General features: G+C 40.0%; 1 protein-coding gene across 18 annotated transcripts in view; it reads right to left on the bottom strand.

Annotated features, from left to right (window-relative positions):
* Positions 1-23,266, bottom strand: part of MCF2L (MCF.2 cell line derived transforming sequence like) — a 1,277,242-nt gene that overhangs the window by 7,949 nt on the left and 1,246,027 nt on the right. For all 18 annotated transcript variants that reach the window (XM_086934397.1, XM_086934395.1, XM_086934398.1 and 15 more), the window contains one exon: positions 17,169-17,290. In XM_086934397.1, coding sequence (XP_086790523.1) covers positions 17,169-17,290 — 122 coding nt within the window. The remainder of the gene's footprint in view (positions 1-17,168; positions 17,291-23,266) is intronic.

The following is a 23,266-nucleotide window of genomic DNA, read 5'->3' as shown; positions in this document are numbered from 1 at the left end:
CTAAGATATATGCTGGTAACACTATAAGGGATGTTCTGATTTTTAACTGTGCACAATTTAGTCATAGAATTACAATGATAGTGTGTATACACATGACATATACTGTTCTAAATAATGCGTTATGTTATCACTACTGGAGTTTACATGTGTAATGATAATGTCATCAACTTAAAGTATTCCCATTGTTTATGTAAAACGTCAATTTGCTCGGAAAACCAGATTTATGCCCTCTCCTCTAATCTAATAGCACACGCGAAACCATCTCTTGTAAAATGTGATATTTGTATGCACTTCATATGGGAGGAATCGATAAATATCCAAACTCCAACCCAGTTTTTTATCTTGCTCCCCTCATATTTTCGTCGTACCTTCTACCAGCGTTCGGATAAAGTTTGGTAGTTTACGCATCATTTTTTTGCACAACGTCTAATTTCTTGCACAGTTCATATAATAATATCCTACCCATATTAAGTATTTGAAAGTAAGACTTAAGAAATTGGCCAAACGAATCTTCTTTATCACTATCGATATATGACTTTCAAACATGGCGATTCATTGTCGTTTGAACACCGCAGTTTGCTCCAATAGTCCTATTTCTTGGTCCTTCTATTCAGTATGTATTCAAAATCAAAAACGGACTCTCTATTCGTGCTGTGTCGCGAAGAGGAGAATGCCGTTTGGTGGAGCCTGTTTAATTTGCGGGTAAGTTTGCCGGACACATAGATCCTAGACCCAGCTTTTTCATCCAATGATAAAAAATACGTATTACTAAATACGTTTTTCGTTCATTATCCGCAGTTTTCAACATTGAAGAGACCCCTACACACTTCGCGGTTCGACTAAAAGTCCCGCTTTTGCGGGTAAGTTCACATGCAGAGCATTTTACTTGTCGATTGTGATAAACAACTGGGTAGATTGAAGCAATCTCGAATTCGTTTCTTTTCACTCACAGTAATCGTCTGGACTGGTTTCCCATTATTTGCAACTTCTGACCGACCTACATTATACGCAGGTCAGTCATTCTTTATAAAATACCGTCATGTTTTATATTTTCAAAGTTGGATATCTTCCAAGTTTTTATTTTATAAACTTGAACATACTTCGTTCATATCTTTAGTTTGCCATTGTTATTCCCCAATCACCTGTGGATACAGGTAAGCTCCAAAACCTTGGGTGTATTTATAAACATTGGGTGAAATTATATAAAACTCATATCCCTACCTGCTATACAGGAATTACGCTTTTGTCTTCCACATATAGATCCCAGTAATGAGCAGTGGCATTTCGCGTACCCCAGTACTTCCAATACCTTTCAATTTGGTAAGGACACGCTATCTTTCTCTCCCTGCAAAATGACTAAATATGCCCCTAAGTGTTTCCTATCCTGATACACACATATAAATGTGGTAACTTCCAGTTTCTGCAGGACAGGCATCAAAAGTAATACGTTTTCCTTTATCTTTGTGTTTCAACAGAACCCCCGACGAAGGAACGCACTGTTCCGAAATGCATTGGGTAATGTACTGAAATGTATTGTGAAAATTTTGTTTGTATAATTTGTATTTTAGACACAACAGTGTTTATGAACTGTATGGAATAGATAAATTGAATTGTTTAAAATGTACAATGCATACTACTGATTAAAATGCTATAATGGAATACCTCATGGAGTTGATGCATGTCAGAGCCCTAGCTGCTTTCAGGGCTAGGCCACTTTCAGGTTCTTTATGGATGTTAGCAGACATCAATCTGACATTGCACACATATCGAACTATTGAATGAATTCAGTCTCACCGAGTGCGATTTTCTCACACATTCATGGAGAAATGAGAGGCATTTTTGAAGGGTGATAATAAAAGTGTCATCGAAGAACCCCAACAAAGATTGTTGTATCCTGGTGCATAGTAAGGTCATCATTTACTATTCACTAAAAGCTACTACAATTCAACATATAAAGATAAATGTGTTGTAGAATGCACCATTGTATCCTAAATTGTCTTAGGGGGAAAGCCTCCCAAAGCCCCCTTTGTAGTGGGCAGCCTCATTTACTGCACTTGGTGTGCACTGTATGGGGACTGGTATGAAAACATTTGCCAGGGCTCCTTTGGGTTTCCACTCTGGCCCTGGCAGGAGCCTTGTACTGCGAAATAAAAGTAATCATTTAAAAGGTAATCAGATAGATGCAGCACCAACCTTCCCATTAAAATTTTCAGTTTTTTGCAAACTTTTTCAAAATAAAATAAAAATCCTTAGTAATCAGAGTATTTGTTTTGTGTGCACATGTGTTTATTTTTTCGAATTAATCTTTTAATGTTTGAAATGTAAATCGTACAAATTGCTAGGGGGTCCCCGGTTTCCAATGGTGAGTCAATGGGGGTCCTCAGGACTCAAAAGTTTGGGAACCACTGGGGTAGAGGAAGCTATCCTTCAGCCACATGAGAACACAGTTTAAGCACAAGGTGATGTTCGCTAATTTGTCTGATGTTTTGTCTAGTTCATAGTAGATTTGCACATCTTCTGCATACATTTGGAAGTTCATATCATATGGGTACCATAGAACTGCCAAGGGATGTACATAGATATTGATTAGTAGATATGGGAGGATTGATCCATCGGGTATAACACAAGCAGCAGGGCTTATCGATGATTCAGCAGATCCTATTGTTATTTTTGACTGTGCTTGGTAAGGAACCAACGTCCAATTATATCTATGTTTTGATCAACAGTGTTGTAAACAAATGGAGTACAGGAGCTATTGTTTGGTCCTCATCAATTGCTAGAATAAGATCCTTCCAGATGCTAACTAAAGTGGAGTCCACCTCCTCACAGGTTGGAATCTTGAAAAGTTATCATGGAGAAAGTAGCTGATTTCAACCTATTCTTCAAGCTGTCTGGTCACCTCCTTTTCCATAATCTTTCTGACAACGTAAAGATTAAAATGGGTTGGTTGGTAGCTAGTCAAGGTCTTCGGGTTTTCAGATTTTTAGATTTTTTTTATTTTTGCAGGAGGAGGGGGATGATAACCTGTTTCAGATTGGCTACAAAAACTCCAGCTATCAAACGAGGTTCCTGAAGCAGAAGGCTGAGCAGGGGTCCGTATGGGAATTTGACACTAATCTTGTGGAACAAGCTCTTCAAATCATCTCCCTCTTGGACTGGAATAAGGAGAAAGCTGCCTGTAATATGGGTGGTGGGGTGAGAAGATAGAGCGAATGGTCAGTACAGTTGGAGTGAGGATCTTTTCAGCCACATTGTATTACTTTGAAAGCGCTTCATTGAGAGTTCTGATCATTGCCATTCTTGTTTAATCTTTTTTCTGAGAAAATCCAAAATGAAAAGAGCCCATTATTGTGAATTTCCAAAATGAAAACTCTTTTCCGTAAAACATTTGAGTAAATGTCTCAAAATGAAAGAAAGGGGGCAACTAGGTGCAAGAAAGAGGTAAGGAAAAAGAGATTGGACGGAGGGGAACGGTTAAAAGATATCAGGGTATACATGCAAGATAACTTACTAAACACACATAATTGTAAATGTACAAGGGTTAAGCTAGGGGTAAATGTATTAAGGTAGAGAAATCAGTATTTGGCTAAAGGATGAGGAAATGGTACTAGGGTACATGCAAAGATTAAGGTACTGTGCTATAGGTATAGATTATAGATCGGAGTAAAGACAAACAGTATATACAAGACAAAAAGGTCAAAGTTTAGTTATGGGAGGGGTAGAGGGGAATATACACAGATGATAGGGAAGATGCAGTAATAGCAGTAAAGGTTTATAAGTGTTGCTAGGATACTAAAGTTCTGGTAGCAGTTGAGGAATTACAGAATACATATGCAAAGAAGTGCACAGGTATTGGTAGGGCTATTTGTCCCAGGATAAAGGCAGATTTAGAGATTCTATTCTAGGACAAGTAGTATGGGGATGTACGTAGGAGGAGAGGTAGTAGGGTATGGGCTGGAAAACAAATACAAAGGTACAGGTATGGGTCAGATAAACAAGGGGACAGGCGGAGTAGATGTAACAATAGGATTACAAGTGCATTGTAGTGATACTAAGGAATAAAAAGAAATGGGGTACTAGGGTATAAGTAAGGTAAACAATTTTAAGCGTGTGGGTACGGGCATTAGAGTCTAGACAGTGGTACTGGTGCAAGAGTAGAAGTACTTGGATTACAAAGGACTACAGGTACGAGGGTATAGGCAGTAGAAGAATACAGGAATAAAGAATAAAAACCGTTGAGCGAGAAGGTACGTGAGGGCTTCCCCCATGAAAAGAAAATTTTAAAATGAAAAAAAAATTATGTGGCTAGGAAATGTTGTTTTGCATGAAAGGCATTCAGTAGGATATATTAGACACACTAGGAATCCCATCAATTTAAAAACAATCGAAAAATCCAGTTTTTGGAGATGTTTCTCCAAAACGAAGTTTCTTAAATGTATTTTCCACAATAACATTCAGCAGTCATTAAACTGTTAAACTGTGTGTGTTTTCCAGAAAGCAGCAGGGCCACTGGGCAAATCTTCACAGAAAGAGACATGATATAGCAAGAATGTACGCTCAAAAAGCATTTTGAAACTCACATGGGTAAAAAATTGAAAAATAAATATGACAAATCACGCAAGAGTAAGGACACTAGCATGAGCACATGGAATTAGCAAATTTTTTTAGTCCCCGAGTAGCACACAATGCACTTCAAGGTGAGGGACTGTGGATATTGATGATGAAGAGCAAGTAAAGCGGAAGTAATAATTTCCTTCTTACAATAATTCACCTCATCCAGACTGCCCGGGTCTACAAGCAATACTAGTTGGAAAACCCCATTCAAGGCACATGCTACTGGTTTTTTTTTTTTTTTTATCCTCATCTTGCGGATATATAGATAAGGAGGCTTTGGGAGTCTGATGGTTATTTGTTCTGAGCCTTCACTGCCCCGTTGTTATCAGTTGTCCTTGGGGAGTTTATTATTGACCAATCAGTTTACTCCTTTCACACTTTATCGTGGTCAATAATTCCGGTGTTTGGGGGAGGAGCTAGCCTGGTTGGCTACTCGGCAGTAATCATTCCTGCCTGGAATTATTGTCTCCACTTTAATCATTGGATTTTGTTTTTTCAGTAACCTAAAGGAGTTAATGGTTTGTCTGGTAATGTTGTTCCCAAATTTACCAGAAATGTATTCTCTTGGAGTTTTTTCCTTTCCTATCAAGTTTGTTAGTTTTTATTACAGATTTAGCCAACTATCTTGTGTAGGCGGTGCCGGTTTAACCCAATTGATGCAGATCTCTCTTTGTGCCAACAAGATCAATATGAACATCAGACTTTCATGCTTGTTACTTAGCTTACTCGTATCAAATTCTATGTTGTTATATATCCCAAAAATAATGAGAGGTGTACTTACAGTTATATGGGTTCCCATTACCATGTTTAGCGTCTTACCAATCTCAAGCCAGTAGGGGGAGAGTGCGGGGCAGTTCTGGAACATGTGCACGTCATCTGCTTTTGCCTCTCCGCACTTAGGGCATGCCTTTATGTTTGTGCCTTTAAATTTAGACAGTCTTTTTGGGGACCAGTATGCTCTGTGTAATGAGAACAAGTGACTCCTTTTTAGTGAAGCTGGTTTTACACAGGACCAACATTTTTCCAACGATTTCTTCCAAATAGATTGTAGGTCTATGTTTTGATCCGGAATATCTTTTCCCCATATTATTTCCGGGACGAAGAAATCTTCTTCTCCTGATTCGATAAGAGCCCAATACCATTTTGATATTTCTTTCTTTATTGGTTTTATTTTAATCATATCACTTTCAAGGTTCCCAAAGTCACTTTCTCTTTTTCCTTTTGGTAGAGAGTTAGCCCAGCTGCCTAGTTGGTAATATTTGAATTTTGATAGTTTAGCTTCCGTGATTGTACATAGTTGGTCCCACATGATTAACTCGTTTCCTATTAGTAGTTGTCCCCAACTTTCAATTCCTGCTTTCTTGAGTGGTGTTGCTAATGAGTCTTTCAGGCAGTCTGGAGTCCCAGGGGAGTCCCATATTGGGGACATGTTACTGAAGTACGGGATGTTTATTGTGGTTCTGATTTGACTCCAGAGCTTTGCAGCGTTATGTAGGATCTTCAGTTTTATTTTTTTGAAATATTTTGGATGGCCAAACTTGAACAAGAAATGGTCCACTCCATCTGTCATATTCTGTAAGAAGTTTGGGTATGATTGGTGTTTCCTTAGAAGGGGTCTAATGTTCTTAAATTGGAATGATCTATAGTATTCGTATATATCAGGGCTTGCTATTCCGCCTTGCACTTTTCTTCTCCTGAGTTTATTCCATGCTATTCTAGTACTTTTTGATGCCAAGATGAAGCTAGATATTTCTCCTTGGATCTTCTTCAAGGATTCTTTTCTGAATTCCAACGGGATGGTGTTAAATAGGTAGGTATATTTTGGAGGGATGGTCATTTTTACTGCATTAGATCTACCCAGAAAACTTAGTGGTAGTCCTGACCAGACTTTAAAAAGTCTTCTCATTTCTTTAGCTACTATATTCAGATTCTGTTATGGAATATCCTCGAGTTTTTTTACCAGTGTGATTCCCAGATATTTTATTTTATCCCTAGTGAATGGAGTGTTGGGGTTCGTATTCCAGCTCATCGCCTCTGTTTTATCTTTATTTGTTAAATACCCTGAGACTTTACCGAAGTTGTTCATCGTGTCTTTTATTGCTTGGTTAGCTTCTTCATAGTTGTCTGTGAATACCATTAGGTCGTCCGCATATAATGCCACTTTTTTTGTCCAGTTTTGGTGTTTAAAATGTGTTTTCAAAGGATGGTTTCTGATTGAGCTGGCCAGTGGCTCTATATATAGATTGAAAAGTAGCGGCGATAGTGGACAGCCTTGCCTAGTGCCTCTTTGTATCTCTATGTTGTTAGTGAGGTTCCCGTTGATTATTATTTTTGCTTTTGGGTTCTTGTATACTTCCCTTACCATATAGGCGACGTTTTCCCCTAGTTTGTTTTTCTCGATGATTTCGTTAAGGAAGGCCCAGTTGACTCGATCGAAAGCCTTAGCCGCGTCGTAGGTAATTATGGTTAGGGGAAGTTTTTTGCAAGTGGCAATGTCTGCTGCTGCGAATAGTTCGTGGGTGATCTCATGAATTTGTCGTCCTTTAATGAAACCCTTCTGGTCTAGGTTTATCCGTCTTGGCATGACCTTAGCTAGTCTCTTGGCTATGACTTGCATAAATAGCTTGTAATCACAATTAAGTAATGAAATAGGTCTATAAGACTCACATAATTTTGAGTTTTTACCCGGTTTTAAGATAATGCTGATCGTTGCATCGTTCCAGGAATCAGGTATTTTTTCGTGATTCAGATATATGTTCTTCATGATTTCTGTTAACCGATTAATTAGAGATTCTTTTAATGTTATGTAAAATTCATTTGGAAGGGCTTCAGGGCCAGCCGCTTTTCCTTTTTTCATGCTTCTTATAGCCTCTGTGACTTCCTCGGGTCTTATTTCGCTATTTAATTCTGATACTTCTTCTTCTGTTAAGTTTGAGAGTGGTACGGCGTCGAGATATTTTCTGATCTCTTCTTTTGTTGGATTTATGTCTTCTTTGTAAAGGTTTGAGAAGAACTTTGTGAACTCATGTCTTATAATGGCCTCGTCCGAGCTTTGTAATGTTTGGTCTTGAGTCTGAATACTTGGTATGTTGTTTCTTGATTGGTCCGATTTAATTCTCCAAGCTTGCATTTTACCGCATCCTTCTCCGTATTCGTAGTTTGATAGTTTACTATTTTCCCATTTTTCTTGTACTATGTTCTCCAAGTAGTCGGCCAGAGTCTCTTTGAGTTTACGGCTCTTTTCTAGTAGATCTCCCTTTTGTTCTGAGTGATTTCCGCTGGCTAGTTGTATCTCTGCTGCTTTAATCTCCACTTCCATCCTTTTGATCTCTTGTTTTTTAGTCTTTGTTTTATGTGCGCCTAGGATGAGAAGTTTCCCTCTGATTACGGCTTTGTAATCATCCCAGGTGATTTGTTTCGGTGTGCCGATTTCATTATCCTCAAAGTAATGTGTAGAGACCGTTTCGAGCTGGTTCACACTTTGTGCGTCTTTGAATATAGAGCGTTCTACTGTCCATCTGGGGAGGGTTTTGTTTTTCGGTAGCGAGAGAGTTAATTGTACTGCAGAGTGATCCGATAGGTGAGCTGGAAGGTGTTCGATGCCTTTGACACGATCTTGAAGTGTCCTGTTTACTAAGAAGAAGTCTATTCTTGACCTGTGACCTACTTTTTTTTATTGTGGAATGTGTAATGTGTAAGGATCCGTTTTCTCTCCTTTTTGTTTCCACATATCCTCCAGATCTAGATCTTTTTTATAGATTCCTAACCACTCTCTCATTTTAGGTAAGTTCATCTGTTTATTTAGAGGTGATCTATCCAGTTTGGGGTCGGGTATTATGTTATAATCTCCCCCTACTATTATAGGGGCGGTGGATGTTAAAAGTTCAGTGTAGAGTTTTTGAAGAGGGGCAGAGTCGTCCAGGTTCGGACCATAATATCCAGCTATGGTTAAAATATTGTCTTCTATCCTGATTTTGGCTAGTGCCCACCTTCCTTTGTTATCTACTATCTTGGTTTCTATGTTGGCTTTTAAAGATTTTTTTATAATAATTGCAACCCCCTTTATGTTACAGTCTTGCGCAGTATATATAGAGGCATCCACTCAGTTTAGCTTTTTTACTATTTGGTCCCACTCAGTACTTACAAGATGAGACTCTTGAAGGATAATAATCTCGCTTTCAGCTTCCTTTAACCCCTTCGCTGCTCATGACGAGCTCAGCTCGTCATGCAGTACACTGGTCGTGTGCTCATGATGAGCTGAGCTCGTCATGAACAATGGGAATCCTGGAGTAACAGCACTCCAGGGAAATTCCCTTAGCACTGATGTGGTTAAGTATTCCAGGATTCTTCTTCTTCTAGTAGAGGTTCTGAGCCCATTAACATTAAAGTAAAGCGGAAGTAATAATTTCCTTCTTACAATAATTCACCTCATCCAGACTGCCCGGGTCTACAAGCAATACTAGTTGGAAAATCCCATTCAAGGCACATGCTACTGTTGGGAGTTAAAACAATTTTTAAAAAGGCATCAATAACTGCATTCTACCCCCACCCCCCAAAAAAAAGCACAGGGGTCTCTAAATGCTTTTTGTACGTACAAACCACAGCTCATGTGGGTAAACTTCTCCTATGACACCAAAACCTTATGGCACAACATAATTCACTATATATGGGTGTAGCCTCATGCCTGGGGTTACCCAAGAAACCCAGCCACTGTACATTTATTTATGCTTTCATTTCAATGGGTTTTAAGGAACAATCTTGAACCAGAAGAGCACTGCAATCATGTAAAAAGATTGCATAAGTAGCTATAGACAGCCACAATGGAATGCGATGTCTTAATGGTGGGCGCCCAGTTCACAAAATAAATATTACAGTATACCCAACCTTCGACCGACCGACAATGACACTATATTGTGATCAAAATGATTAGTTTACTATTCACACATTTAAAGCCAATTAACAGTGTACATAACCCTGCAACTTCTTCGATTTAGGGTACAGTGGCAGCCACTGAATACAGTGCTCAACAGATGCTTGTTGTGGCACTCTGAGGGTTCAACACCAGAGGACCATCAGGAAAATAGGATGTGTGAAACAGTAGTACGGGCGAGTAAAGCATGAAAAGAGGAATTATGTTTTAGAAGAAGGTTGGCTTGAGACAAATACATAGCACAACTGTGAGATAAAGCTAATACAATGAGGAGTTAAAAGAGGGGTGTATCCCCTCCCCAAGAGAAACCTCCGATCCTCTAACTTCGCCCTCGCCGAAACCCTGCGCATCGGCAGAGCCAGAACGGGTGGTAGAGCCTTCTCCTACATCGCGGCAAAGAGTGGAGGGAGCTCCCGATCAACATCAGACGCACCCTCACTCTTCACATCTTCAGGAAGACCCTCAAGACCTGGCTCTTCGGCTGACCGGTGTTGCACAAGCACCCCTAGCACCTTGAGACCACTACGGGTGAGTAGGGTGCATCACAATTCCAATTGATTGATTGATTGATTATCCTGGGATTTCCTTTTCATAAGAAACACTCATATGAAAAGGCAGAGTATCTGGATTTAATGAATTAACACTTGAAAAATAGGCATGCAAGCATTATGCCACAGAACATAAAAGGCAGACATTTTGCCTCTGCTTATTCAGACTCACTTTCAATAGAGGCATATTTTGGATTACTGTGCATGCACAGTGCATGTGATTTTTCTTACTCTGATAAAAAGAGATACATACCGAAGCACACAAAGAAGTCTAAAAGTCATAAGAAATATGGTCAGTAAAGAAGTATTGAGAGATCAAAGTTATGTTTGTCGTGATTTATTCTCTCCACAGTTATTCCCATTTCTTATGTCAAAACTAATATCCAATACTGACAGTCAGCCGACATTTGTTTTTTTCACAGAGAATTTTTCAAGGCTGCAAAAGGATATACATAGTGTCCTACACAAATGTAAAGATGACATAGGGATAAGAATTATAAATACTCCATCACCATCACCAAATAGAACACGAAAAAACACTGATGTGAACATCCAGAGAAGATCCATGTGAATAGGGTGAGAACCTTAAGAAGAGTTGAGCAAAGTTAGTAATACATACATTAGTTTACACAAAGTGACAAGTTTTGTGCATTAGACTGTATGTACTGCATTAGTATTCCACAGTTATGATACAATGTATGAGAAATAAATGACCTTTTTTGTATTATGAATTTGATCTCCGTGACACGGAGTCCATGTCCGTACAGGTGCGTCTCTCTGTACTTTTCACAAATTGGGTGGCCCCTACTCCTTTTCTGTTTTATCCGTCTGCCCCATACTATTTGCATGTTTTTAATGCACCCCTCTGCCAAGATGGCAACCCTCTAAACCTTCAGTGCAGTTTCCGATTCAGCGACAGTCCTCTTTCTCTTTCTACTACTTGACCGGTAGTTATACCGAGTCCCATACATATGCCACCGCACTCATTGACAGCAGCATATGTACAAAGTTCCGTTACTGTTTTAAGGTAAGCACTCCAGCGCACTGCCAACTGCCTAAAACTTGGCCCGCTGTCATTAGTAACATTACCGTGTATGGCATCCCTGGCATTTCAGGATAGGTGTAGTGCAACCTAACATTGTGATGAAACACCTCATTTTATGTTTTGATTTTACCATTCTAGTGAGGCACTACTTTGTTGCGTGCATACTCAGAATACTGTCATTTTCATAAGCTCAAGGTACAGTTCCATCTACCCAGTGTGCATACGTTACAGTAATGCCATATCTTGGGCTGACTCTCTTCTTTAGTCACTTTCAATTGCAAACTCGCTCCCCCTTATTCGGTTTCTGGTGTTACTCATTATTACCGTCCATGACTCTCTCATTACCTTGGTGCACTAAATTTGTCACCTTTTTAGAGCACTTTGAGTAAACTAATGTATGGATAACCAACTTTGCCCAACCCTTTTTTAAGGTTCTCACCACTATACACATGTCTCTCTACAGGCTTTTCTTTATCATTAATGTTTTTTGTGTTCCATTTGGTGATGGTGATGAAGTAGTTATAATTCTTACCACTATGTCATTGGTAAAGTTTTGTAAGATACTAAGTATATCCTTATGCAGCCTTGAAAAAGTTTCTGTGATGAAACACATGTCGGCTGCTTGTCTGTATTGGATATAACATTTGACGCAAGAAATGTGAATCACAGTGGAGAGAATAAATTATGCCAAACACAACATCGATCTCGAAAGACTTCTTTACTGTCCTTATTTCATAACTTTTGGACTGCTTTGTGTGCTTCATATCTCTTATATCATCCGTCTGCAGAACTGAGGGGGGGTGGTCCGATTCTGGCTACTGCACCCTCAGAGGCAGGGTGTCTGTACCAGGGGAGCACCAGCCCTAATGCACAAGTTACTTACTTGTGTAACGATATATCTGTAAGAGACATTAGTTAGTGATAGGTTCCTTAGAATATCCACAGGCGTCAGGCTGGAACCAGAAAGTTTTTCTGCTTAGCAGTACCTCTGCGCGCCAGTAGGTGGCATCCTGCGGTTCCGCGTCTGTCACTGGCGTCGTAGGCATCGAGATGACATCACGGAGAGTACTTAGGCACAACCCATGCGTGCGGATGTCAGTTCTGTACACAACTATTCCGCGCTGAAACGCAGAGCCATGCAAGAAACGGACAATTGGTGCATAAAACTAGGGCCCTAAAAGTAATGACCTTAACCCTAGTAATCAGTTCGCAGAATGGGGAGGATGGGCGGGGCGGTAAGGAATCTATCACTAACTAATGTCTCTTACAGATATATCGTTACACAAGTAAGTAACTTGTGCATCTGAAAGAGACACGTTAGTGATAAATTCCTTACCTTAGAATAGATACCCCAGCAATACCAACCCCGGTGGAGGGTCTGCGAACCGAATTACACCTGTACTAAGGAAGTGTTTCTCATAACACTCATCATTTATGGAGGGTTCCTACATATGGTGTTGAAGACTCTGCACACCCGAGTTACCCGTACCTCTGGCGACATTGGGCCACTGGATCCATTCGTGGATAATACACCTGAGTAGCCAGGCCTGGCACCAGGGATAGGTTGCCATTACCAGTCATGATGAAGACTCGCAGCTGAGGACCCAATTTCCCTCCTTGTATCAGCCGAGTCGAAACGTCGACGCTCTCCATGTTTACAAGACCTGTACCTGCATTGCAGCTGATATACTGTTTGAATATGCAATAAGTGCACATTGTAAATGTACAGAGTGCATGTAAATGAAATGTTACACAATGGACAGGTCTCCATTGTCTGGACATTATTACCAGTGACCTTTGAAGTATTTATCTGTATCTATCCTTATCTCCATGACTTGCACTTTCACTACCCACCACCACCAATCCCCTACCTTTCACTTTTCTTGCGCGCAACCTATATTTATTGAAAATAATTCCTTACCCAGTCATAAATAAATGCTGGAATTTTGGAATTGGTTTAATGTGTTGGCGCTACTTCTTGTGTGTTTTCCCGAAACATGTATACATCAATAGTAATTGTGTGCTTGCATGAGATTTTTCTTTTTGGGTATTCAATACCAGAGTGGTAGTGTTCGACACAACACAGATTGTTTATTATTGAATTTAAATCGTAAGCAAATTGGTCACGGACTATTTTTTCAATTTCTGTATTGCATCCAGTGTCAGGCGCTGAGTCGCGCCTACTGGTGGTTCAACTTGCGCCTACAAAGCCATCACAGTAGACAACCACAACTCCCAGAAGGCCTAGTATTTAGGGAGGAGCTTCATCTATATTACCCAGCAGCGCGCTGCAGGATTTGCGCGTAATCTGGTGTTTGCAGTTCTGAAGACTTCCTAGTGGCCTGGGCTCTGTTCTTGGAAGACTGTTTGGGATTGTGAATTTTTAAGACTCTTATAAACTTTGCTGATACAGGTGCTGTGTTAAGCGCTGCCTCCGAGTATCACGCTGAAGAAAGCGTGGATACTTCTTAGTCTTGGATTTACTCGCGCTGTGATTCAAGCGCCTGCCTCCAGAGTATGCGCTGAAGGAAGCGCAGATACTTGCTGCCTTTGTTGACACAGGTGCTGTGGGAAGCGCCGCCTCTATGAATCACGCTGATGGAAGCGTGATTACTTGAGCCTCGTTTGTTTGTTTGGCACCAAAAGGAAACGCTGCAGAGAAAGCCTACAGCGCTGAAGGAAGAGCTTTGAATACAAAGGAACCGCTTTTTGGTTGAGACAGTCCTGGGAACTTTTCTGGTAAGCTGCATATTTTGGAATTGTTTTGGGGAGACATAAGACTGCGTGGGTTACAGTAATTAGGATCTCAGAAAGCCTAACAGCGCAGAGGGAAGCGCTTCGTTGCTGTTCTTTTATTTCATTGGTTCTACAGAGAACTCTTGTGTAGAAACAGACCTTGAGTTTATTATTTTTTGCTTCTGGATCACTTATCTTCTCTGGAGCTAGAGAATCAAGTGATAAGTAACCTTTGATTCTCCTGCCTCTATTCCTATGGGGGAAGGAAGCCCTGTTGAAATGCTGATCTTATGTTTAAGTTCTGATGAACGATTCACTGGTATGCCTCAAGATTAGGATAAAGGTGTCTCTGAGTGTTTGGTGCACTGCCTACATGGATTTTCCAAGGCCAGTCTTGAAGGTATTAGCTAGTCCTAGCGAGACCATATGAGAGTAGCATATTGCAGAATAAGTGTTAACCCTGTATTCTTTTGTTGCAGGTCTCCCGCTCCCCGCTGTTCCTTCCCTAATTCCTTTTTTCCCTCACCTGTCTACCTTACTACTCTGTGTTGTGTTATCCAGAGTTGGGGAAGTCTGGAGGTGGACCCCTTTGTGCATCATCGGGAACCTAAGGAGTGGACTTGACGCTGACACCCAGGTCCGTCTTGACTTTTTGGGTTTCCCCATTATCTATAATGGTTAACATTGTGGCATAGCCATTATTACTTTGTGGATTTTTCTTACCTTCCAAGAATGTAAGAGTGAGTTTGCAAATGATTGTGGTTATACAGATAAAATGCAAAGAAGGGTTCTTTCCTCGTGCATATCTAAATACCAACAGTAATTTGCACACTCACAATGGCATTCTTGCTGCACACAAGAAAAGCACCTGCACAGTGTATGTATGGAACATTTTACTGAAACAAAAACGTAATTAAGTGCCTGTCTGCTGAATGCAGGTATCTTTTGGCAAAAGACATGCATAATCTTGACATGTGACTCGAGTTGAATTGTTTAAATGTATGCACAACCAACATGTTCAGCATGAGGAATGACAAAAGTGTGTTAAAGCAACACATAGATCATCATGAATGATGGCAGCATTAGGATGACCTTTACTCCATATCATAACGCTCATTAATTCTAGTCATAGTGATTTAATCTGCAAATCATTGCATCTGGTGTAGTAGTCTAATCAAAGAAGCTAGCAAACTAAGAATACTACACTCATTAATTACAGACGCCAAATTCAAGGACAGGTCTGGAAGCAGTGTTCGTAATTACATGGAGTGAGGTGGACAATCCACCAGTATCAGGAATGACGCTAGTAGTAGGTGACAGATCTTCCCGGCTGTAGCTGTTGCTGTTTGCTGGATACTCCAGATCACCATATTTGTTATGGAACTGGCTGCAGAACATGAAGGAAGTGGTGTTTATCGAGCTGGATAGCCCCACCCCTACATGGAATCCCCAAAGTCCTGCAAAATGAGGACCATCTTGGGGTCTGTTTGGCCAATGTACAAATGTAAAGACCAATAGAGTTGCCATGTTAAGGTCAGGCTCACAATTGAACCCTGAGAAACACTTTAAAAAAAGATTGCTTTAGTGAAAAACTACCAAAAAAAGGATTGTTTTATGTTCATGATGTATATATTGTGTAAGAACTAAATGTGTCTTGGTTAAGTGTAATAGTTAGATGTAAAATATTCTCTTATTACTGTGCAAGCTACCCTTAAGGGCGTAAGGATCCAACAAACAACCAGGAGTGACAGGTGAGACAGTAATACTCCTCAGGAGCAGAAACAAACCTCACTCTAGGTGTATATTTTGGAGAAAAGCAACAAAAGGTATTCTAGACATCTAATATTGTCTGTAGCCAGGCCTAAAAGTGCATAATAGAAATTTAAAGAAAAACAAAACTTACATTTGAACAATCATGTTGTAAAATAAACGAAAATAAAACAAAATACACAAAATGAATAGACATTATTTTATCGAATAAGTCGGAAACTGGTGCAATTAATTTTACCACGTGGAAACAGAGCTTCAAATTAATTTGTCCAGAAAACTATGTATTCCATGCCTAAAATGAATAGTCTTTCCATTCTTTGGAAACTTAAATACTCTGAGGCCTCATATTTTGGGAGCAAATTACTTCCAAATAAAAAAGAATAAATAAAAAATGTGAGTATGGCGTAAATTGAATACTTCTCACTAAACTTTTCTAATTCAGAAAACAAAATGGAACGCAGATCAGACACAATACAACCGGGGAAAGATGCAATCACTGCATCATATTTAGGAGGTCATGTGCAGTGTTTTGCAATGTCAAAGACTTTCAATTTTCCTTCATCATTTCGAAGAACTCTCTTAATCTACGGTTACACACCCTCTTTCCCTATCCTTCTTAATCTCACCTTACTGCACATAGAAACTAGACTTGTCTGATATGAACTGTTTATAAAAAATAAACAAATAAATAAATACAAATATATGAATACAAGAATGAACTACATAGGGTAAAGTACAGACGCTGTACATGCAGTTTTCTGAGTTTGAAGCACAATATCTTCTCAGCCATATTCTTCCATCTGCCACAAGCAGTTCTCGAAGAGCATCAAACAATTTCTGGGAAGAGTCATCTGAAGGTAGTTATATGAAAGTGTTGAAGATGGAAGTTGTGCCATTATTATTAGAACCGTTAACACAAGCCAATCGCTGTACTTTACCCTGTACAGTTCAAGCAGTATAGTTTTGGCATCAACTTTGCTTTTTATATAAACAATGCTTTTAGTGGTGCAACCAGAAATTCATGTGTCTAGTAGACACCGGGTGTAGGTTCCACAAACATTAGAAACAGACTTGAGTGTGTTAACTAACCCAACCATTTACTTCATAAAGTCTTTCATTAATTTCACAAATCAAGAGTCAAAAAAACATTATAAGGAAAACAAATATCAAAAGAAAACAAGTTTCAGAGCAAAGAGCTATGAAGATGATCTTCACAATATGAAGCAATTGTAAAAGGCAATATTGATCCTCTCAAATAGGGAAGTAACGTGAATGTATAAACAAGGTCACTATTGGTCTATATTACATACAATAGACCACTGAAACGAGGGTATCATATAATTACAGAGTGATAGATTACTGTGTTTTTCTGATGTGAGAGACCAAAAGAAATTTGGCAGTGTAAAAGTACTATAGTTTTTCATAAAAAATAGGAAGAAATACATAATAACGGGTAAACATAAGCCATTTTGCCTTGAAGTAAAAGAGTTTTACAAGACCATAGACGTTTAATCGCGTAACTCACTATTTTTTTTTTCTCTGTGCCTACTTCCTCTTCTGCATCAGATGAATTAATTTGTTCCTCAGCACTTGACCAGTCTTCAACTTCTTCCGCAGCATCAAGGGATTGAGATGCTCTTGCCCAACCTGAAGTAAAACATGTTATACAAATGACTAGGGTTTTGTTGATTAGTAGGCATTAACAAAAATTGTAAAGTAATACATCACACATTGCACAGACTCGTAGACCAAAAATTAAATGTGGCATCAGCAGCTAAACTTAGCTATACATTTAAAGTAACAACTCACACTTCCTGAGATAGTTATGTTTTATACTCTTTGTGAGATTAGGCAGGATACAGTGTTCATTACAAACAGGCAGGTTCAATGATTTAAAAAAAAATGCTGATTAGTGGATTGGTCGTAGGTTTAACAGTTGAGGCAATCAATTGGACCCAGGTTATATAAATACTCATAGGAGCAAAAAAGTCTGTTGTGTTCGAGCTCTGCTCTTTGCGACACTTTCTTATCACAGAGGAAACTGATATACATATTGCTGATGCAAAGTAGGTATCCATACAATATAAAATTGGGTATTTTATTTATATGGCGGCACCGAACATCGCAAGTCAAAGATTACTTTTCCTCATGTGTATGCAAGTGCATGGGAAAAAAGGACCTAGGGGTGTGCTAACTGTACACTACCAGGTAGGAGCAGCATAGTTTGTACACATCAGATGGTGCCCTATTGTAGGGGCCAAAGCAGCAGGGGCCCTCCACAAACTGCACACTTGTAAGACTGCCCTTGGCACCTCTACAGAGTCCGAATGAATGGACCAGCACAGAGACACTATGTATGATGCACCATGACCTCGGGGGGGGGGGGGGGGGGGACTAAAGAGTCCCAGTAGCTGAGCTTAACAGAAACACTGAGTGACAGGAATCCCATAGCCCCATGTGTCAAAGCTGAGCACTGTCTACAGCCTATGCACTAAAATACTAGGTTAGCACAAACGTTACAGACAACACATTTATGAAAATGGAGTGAGAAGATATCCACTCAGGGCAAATCAGGGCCATTATCATTATCTAGGCTCTGGTGCCAATATATACAGTGGGAGTGCTAAATACATTCACAACTGCATGCTGCATGTACAAGTGAAAGCATGTTCATTTTTCCCTACAATGATTTCACTGCTTGCTATTTCCAATTCAAACAAGCAATAGCAATGCCAGTAGGTCTGGCTTTACTATGCTATAACAACAACAGTTGATGGACAGAATGCAGAACAATGTCATACATTCACCCCAGTACAGAGATCTGGGCCTAAATCCATCGTTTTTTTGCTCACCATGCCATTCCAGTTTGAACCCAGCCATATGCAACTCAGCCTTGACCCTGTGCCTCATGGGAACAGTCCAGCCCGAACGGCCAAGCAAGGTCCCCCCTGGACTGGAAACAAGCATCCTAGGACCGGTTTCGGGGTTCCACCCCTCTTCAGCCAGGATAGCTTGATTCCAGTGGCATGGAGGGCATGGGAACCATGTCTGGGCATACCAGTCCCACTCGGGGTGACAAATGCAAAAACAACAGTTGATGGACAGAATGCAGAACAATGTCGTACATTCACCCCAGTACAGAGATCTGGGCCTAAATTCATTGATTACTTTGCTGTACCCTGCACCCTCACAAAGCCACAGACACTTTCCTCTGGTGTATTGGAAACGAAAGTGAGAACTAAGAAAGACTGTCAGCAAGCACTGGTGTGATGGAACATGGGTACAACCAAGAGCGAATGAGAAGAGGAATGAGGCATATGAAAGCGCATAGAGGGCTAAAGCTGAGAGTCAAGATAATCAGAGGCAGCACCATCCAAAGTGTCTTTAGCAAGATCAATTTATTCACCAGTCTCTTGTGGAGGATGTCCAACTGGGATTCAACAAAAGTGTGCTGAGGTAAATTACGTAACAGAAGTGACAGTTGCATTTTTGACACTCTGAAGGTGACCTAGAAGATATTTAGGTAAGCCAAGCAGGACTGTATTCCTACAATCCTAATCGGAAGGCATAGCTGTTTGGATCACCATCCATCTCCCTTCAACTCAGAAGCAAAAAGAAAATGTAGTCTTCAAAAATGTACCAGCGAGCTTGTTTAGATGGGGGCAGAAGGTGAGGTCAGCGATGATAGTAACATAAACATGTGTGGTCATAGTAGAAAGGGCTGGATGCGGGCAAAGACCAAGTGACGACACAACAGACGTCCAGGTTTAAGAAAGATTTTCTAAATCAACACCTTTGTTTTATGTCCATTCAGATGCTGAATGTTTTTGCCCTTCTAACATGAGGCTTAGGCATGATGTTTCTGAAGTTTAATGGGAAAGTTAGAGATACTACTTTGTTGTATCAGCAACTGAATGTCAATAGTGAAGTTAAAAATGCAAAGCCAAAAGAATGAATTAAAACGAATAAAGGGGTTAAACCACTAATTGTGAAATATTTCTAAATAAAGCAATGCTCAGTGTTCTTTCTTTTAAAAAGAAAAAGTACTTGCATACAAAACTACTAAACATTAAACAAAAATTACAAATGTACACAATGAAAACAGGTCCTTTCTTACACCACCTGAACTAGAGATCTGTGTGCAAAGGTCTCTTAATGTTCAACAACGTCCAGCCTAGCCCTCTGGTATTTGTCAAATTGGTCACAATATGAAACGCTTTTTATTGCAGGGGTTTGTCAGAGTTTTCACAATGAAAACCTTTCCTAGTTTATTTGTCAAGTCGTTCACAGTCTGAGAGTGCAGAGCAGTCCAAGCCTGAATAAAGATGATTTAGGTTAGAATCTCAGAACCGAGCAACACACAAAAAATGCCAAATAAATCAATATACGACAAATGTCTTTTCTTTAAAAACTAAATGTACTTTGGGGCACACACAACTATATGTTATACTCCAATTTACATGATTTCATGTGGAATTACGTACTGGAAACCCTTGCAGAGTAACTAAAATGTAATCACATACTCTAAAAGAAATAGCACAACAGCAACTTATCTTGCCTATGTAGACATGTGATAATTGATGCAATAAGAGGCTCTGATCGTAAAAAGACAGCAATGGCTCTATTTGGGAGGATGGGAAGACATGAAGCTTTTCACAGAGCCTCTGACAAGTCTTTCGGTATGAAAAATGCAAAGCCTACTGCCTGTATCACCACATTTAATAAACAATAAAACACGCATGATGACTTAAAATTAAGATAACCATGACCATGTTCTTTTTGCCTAGAGAGACCATCACCTAAAATATAAAGTATATATTGCAGTGAACATTAACTTTCCTTATGGAAACATCAAGCATTTACCCCTTCCTTTTGCATTCGTCAGAGGGATAGTGTAAAACCAATTTCTACTGTACCTGTCAGATAGTTTAAAATGTAATGCCTATTCCTATGGTGCTTGTCATGGAGCTCATAATAACAACCCCCTTCTACCTTTATTTGTCAGAGAGTTAACAACATGAAACTCCTCCTTATTGTATTGGCAACAGAGTTAAAGCATTCAAAACGACTTCCTACTGTATTTGACCTGAGGTCCACATTAACAATGTCCCATTCAGTTAAGAGGAATTCATCTAATTTATAGATGGACTAGTGCAACTCTTTATGATTTAAGAGATTGACTTGTGGGTAGAGCCACAGCCCCTCTCTGAGCACTCCTCTCGCAGGTCTTTCTCAGTTGATAACATAAGCCTTTACAGACAGCTGCACTGTTAGACAGGTCAAAAAATTGGAGCTAGAGCATCCACATTCCCTGTCTAGAAAATGTGTATTAAATTAGGACTCAAAACAACCATCGTGTTTCCAGTTCCAAGTCCTTCAAGGCCAAGGCAAAGAGTTCTCCAGAGTACTCAAAGGACGGATGTGCGACCCACGCTGATGTCTACCTGAGAGCCAGTCTCCCAGATGAGTGGTGACATTAACTGAAGTCTGCACTTTCACCTGGTGGAGGTGAGGATCTGCCAGAATGTCTGCCGGCTGACAGAGGAAAGGAGTCTGCCTAGCGCCATAGGAAAAGACACTGTCCATTGGGAGAAGCCCAGTGTCTTCCCGGTGTTGCGGGGCATTCAGAGAAAGAGTGCAGCTAAGTGTGACCTCAGAATGGCTGTTAGGGTCCCAGGTCTCTCCTATCCTTATCTTGTCATAACCCCCGCTCCGTAATTGCCTGCTTGAGGCTGAAACTGCCTAACTGGCCCAGTCAGGGCTGCAAGCGCTATACAACGACATCAATCAGGCCGGGGCTGCGACTACCTCATTGGTCTGGTCATAGCTGCCACTCTTCTATGACATCGGTCAACTGAGGGCTGCACCAGCCATGACACGAGGCCTGCCAGAGGGAGGCCTACATTCCACATACTTGGGCTGCTGCATGGCAAAAAGTGGGCCGGGCGGCTATACAGTCAGAGATACATCTGGTTCACGTGGCGGGCCCTGAAGATGCTCATATTCACCTCAGCTCGTCTGAGGGATGATTCCAAAATGCTAGATACATTCCAGAGACAGTAGAAGAGGCCCCGCATACCCATTAGACCACAAGAGGTAAGAGGCTTAAAAACAAAGAGGATGAAGTATACATATGGCTTGTGGGGGACATTAGAGACTTAACCTGTGCCCCTGACTCATGCCTTCAACATTCCCTGGAGAGGAAATCAGCCAATAAACAGTACCCCAAGATAGGTTTAGTGCAGACGGGGGAAGTAGCAGGTGTAGCATCACAGAGGATGGCGTCACCAGGATACGGACTTGTACCTTAAAATGAATTTTGCAGTATTTAGTACCACTCTGTGGTTACCTGTCTTCTCTTTTTCTTTGTAATCTCCAGATTACTCCAGAGATCTCAATGCTAACAAATCACAAAAAGAACTTGAGCTCAACAGGAAGCTACTTCTCTAACAAACAGTTACTTTTATGTGAAAGGCTGTCGCACAAAGCCAACATGTAAAATACTTTTCCTAAAATGTCAAGTTATGGTCTTTCTAAAAAAATAACAACACACATATATATATACAACCTCATTAAAAACCAAGCCATAAAAAACACACACACAAGTGCAAAGCACATTCCAATCCATGCTGGTTGATAAACAACAACAAACTCAAACGCAGTGTACCTACCATTTGAAAGTGGTATTGAGGGAATTGCAAAAGAGGCATGAGGTGCATGCGGAAAAGGACTTAGTCAGTTCTGTGACTGAATCTATGAGATTGAAATGAGGAAGGACGAGGCACCTAACAATTGGTAATGGGAAAATGGCAAACGGGGAGGAATATTTTACTAGCACTTTCTTTCTTAATTGTAACTTTTTCTCATGAATTTCTTGTCAGCAATTGAAACAATTTATTGTCAGCAAACGAAACAATCTACAGCATATTATTGCTATTTACACCTTTTTTATTGTCAGTGCCTATGTGTACTTCTCCTGGAAGGTCAAACAATCCATTTACCTCTCCTTGGAAGTTTATGAAAAGTTGGTAAGTATAGGTTTCAATATGTAGAACTGTAAATCAGACAGCTGTACACTACCAAAAGTGCTGCATTTTGACTAGCTCTTAACCAGCATGTATCTAACCAGGAGATTCATAGGTAACTCCGATGAAAAGCCACATTCCAATATCAACCAGCAAATCTCAGCACCGTCTTCACATAACAGCTGCCTGTGAAAATCACCAATTGTTCTGTTTCAACTGTTAGTTGTCTATAAAAAAAATATATATATCTAAAATAACTCAGAGTTGAAACAGAACAATTGGTGATCTTCACCCGCAGCTGTTCGGTGAAGAAGGTGCTGAGATTTGCAGGTTGATATTAGAATGTGGCTTTACTCAGAAGTTATCTATATAGAGACAGAGAGAGTCATGTTTCTTTCCACAGAAACACAATTTCCTTGAAAAAGTAATCCTAACAAGTGGTATATTTTGAAACTTTTTTCTTAACTGGGATTCGATAAAGGGTATATTACTGCTTCCCATTGTTAGCATACATTCAGTTGCAAGGTTCATGTACATTATAATTTCTAAGTACAATAAAACTATATTTTTTAGTTATTCCAGTTTTTTTTTATGTAAT

This window comes from Lissotriton vulgaris, chromosome 8 (assembly GCF_964263255.1).
Source record: "Lissotriton vulgaris chromosome 8, aLisVul1.2, whole genome shotgun sequence".
NCBI lineage: Eukaryota > Metazoa > Chordata > Amphibia > Caudata > Salamandridae > Lissotriton > Lissotriton vulgaris.
Note: the sequence above shows the minus strand (reverse complement) of the source record. Positions and strands in the feature narration are given on the sequence as shown.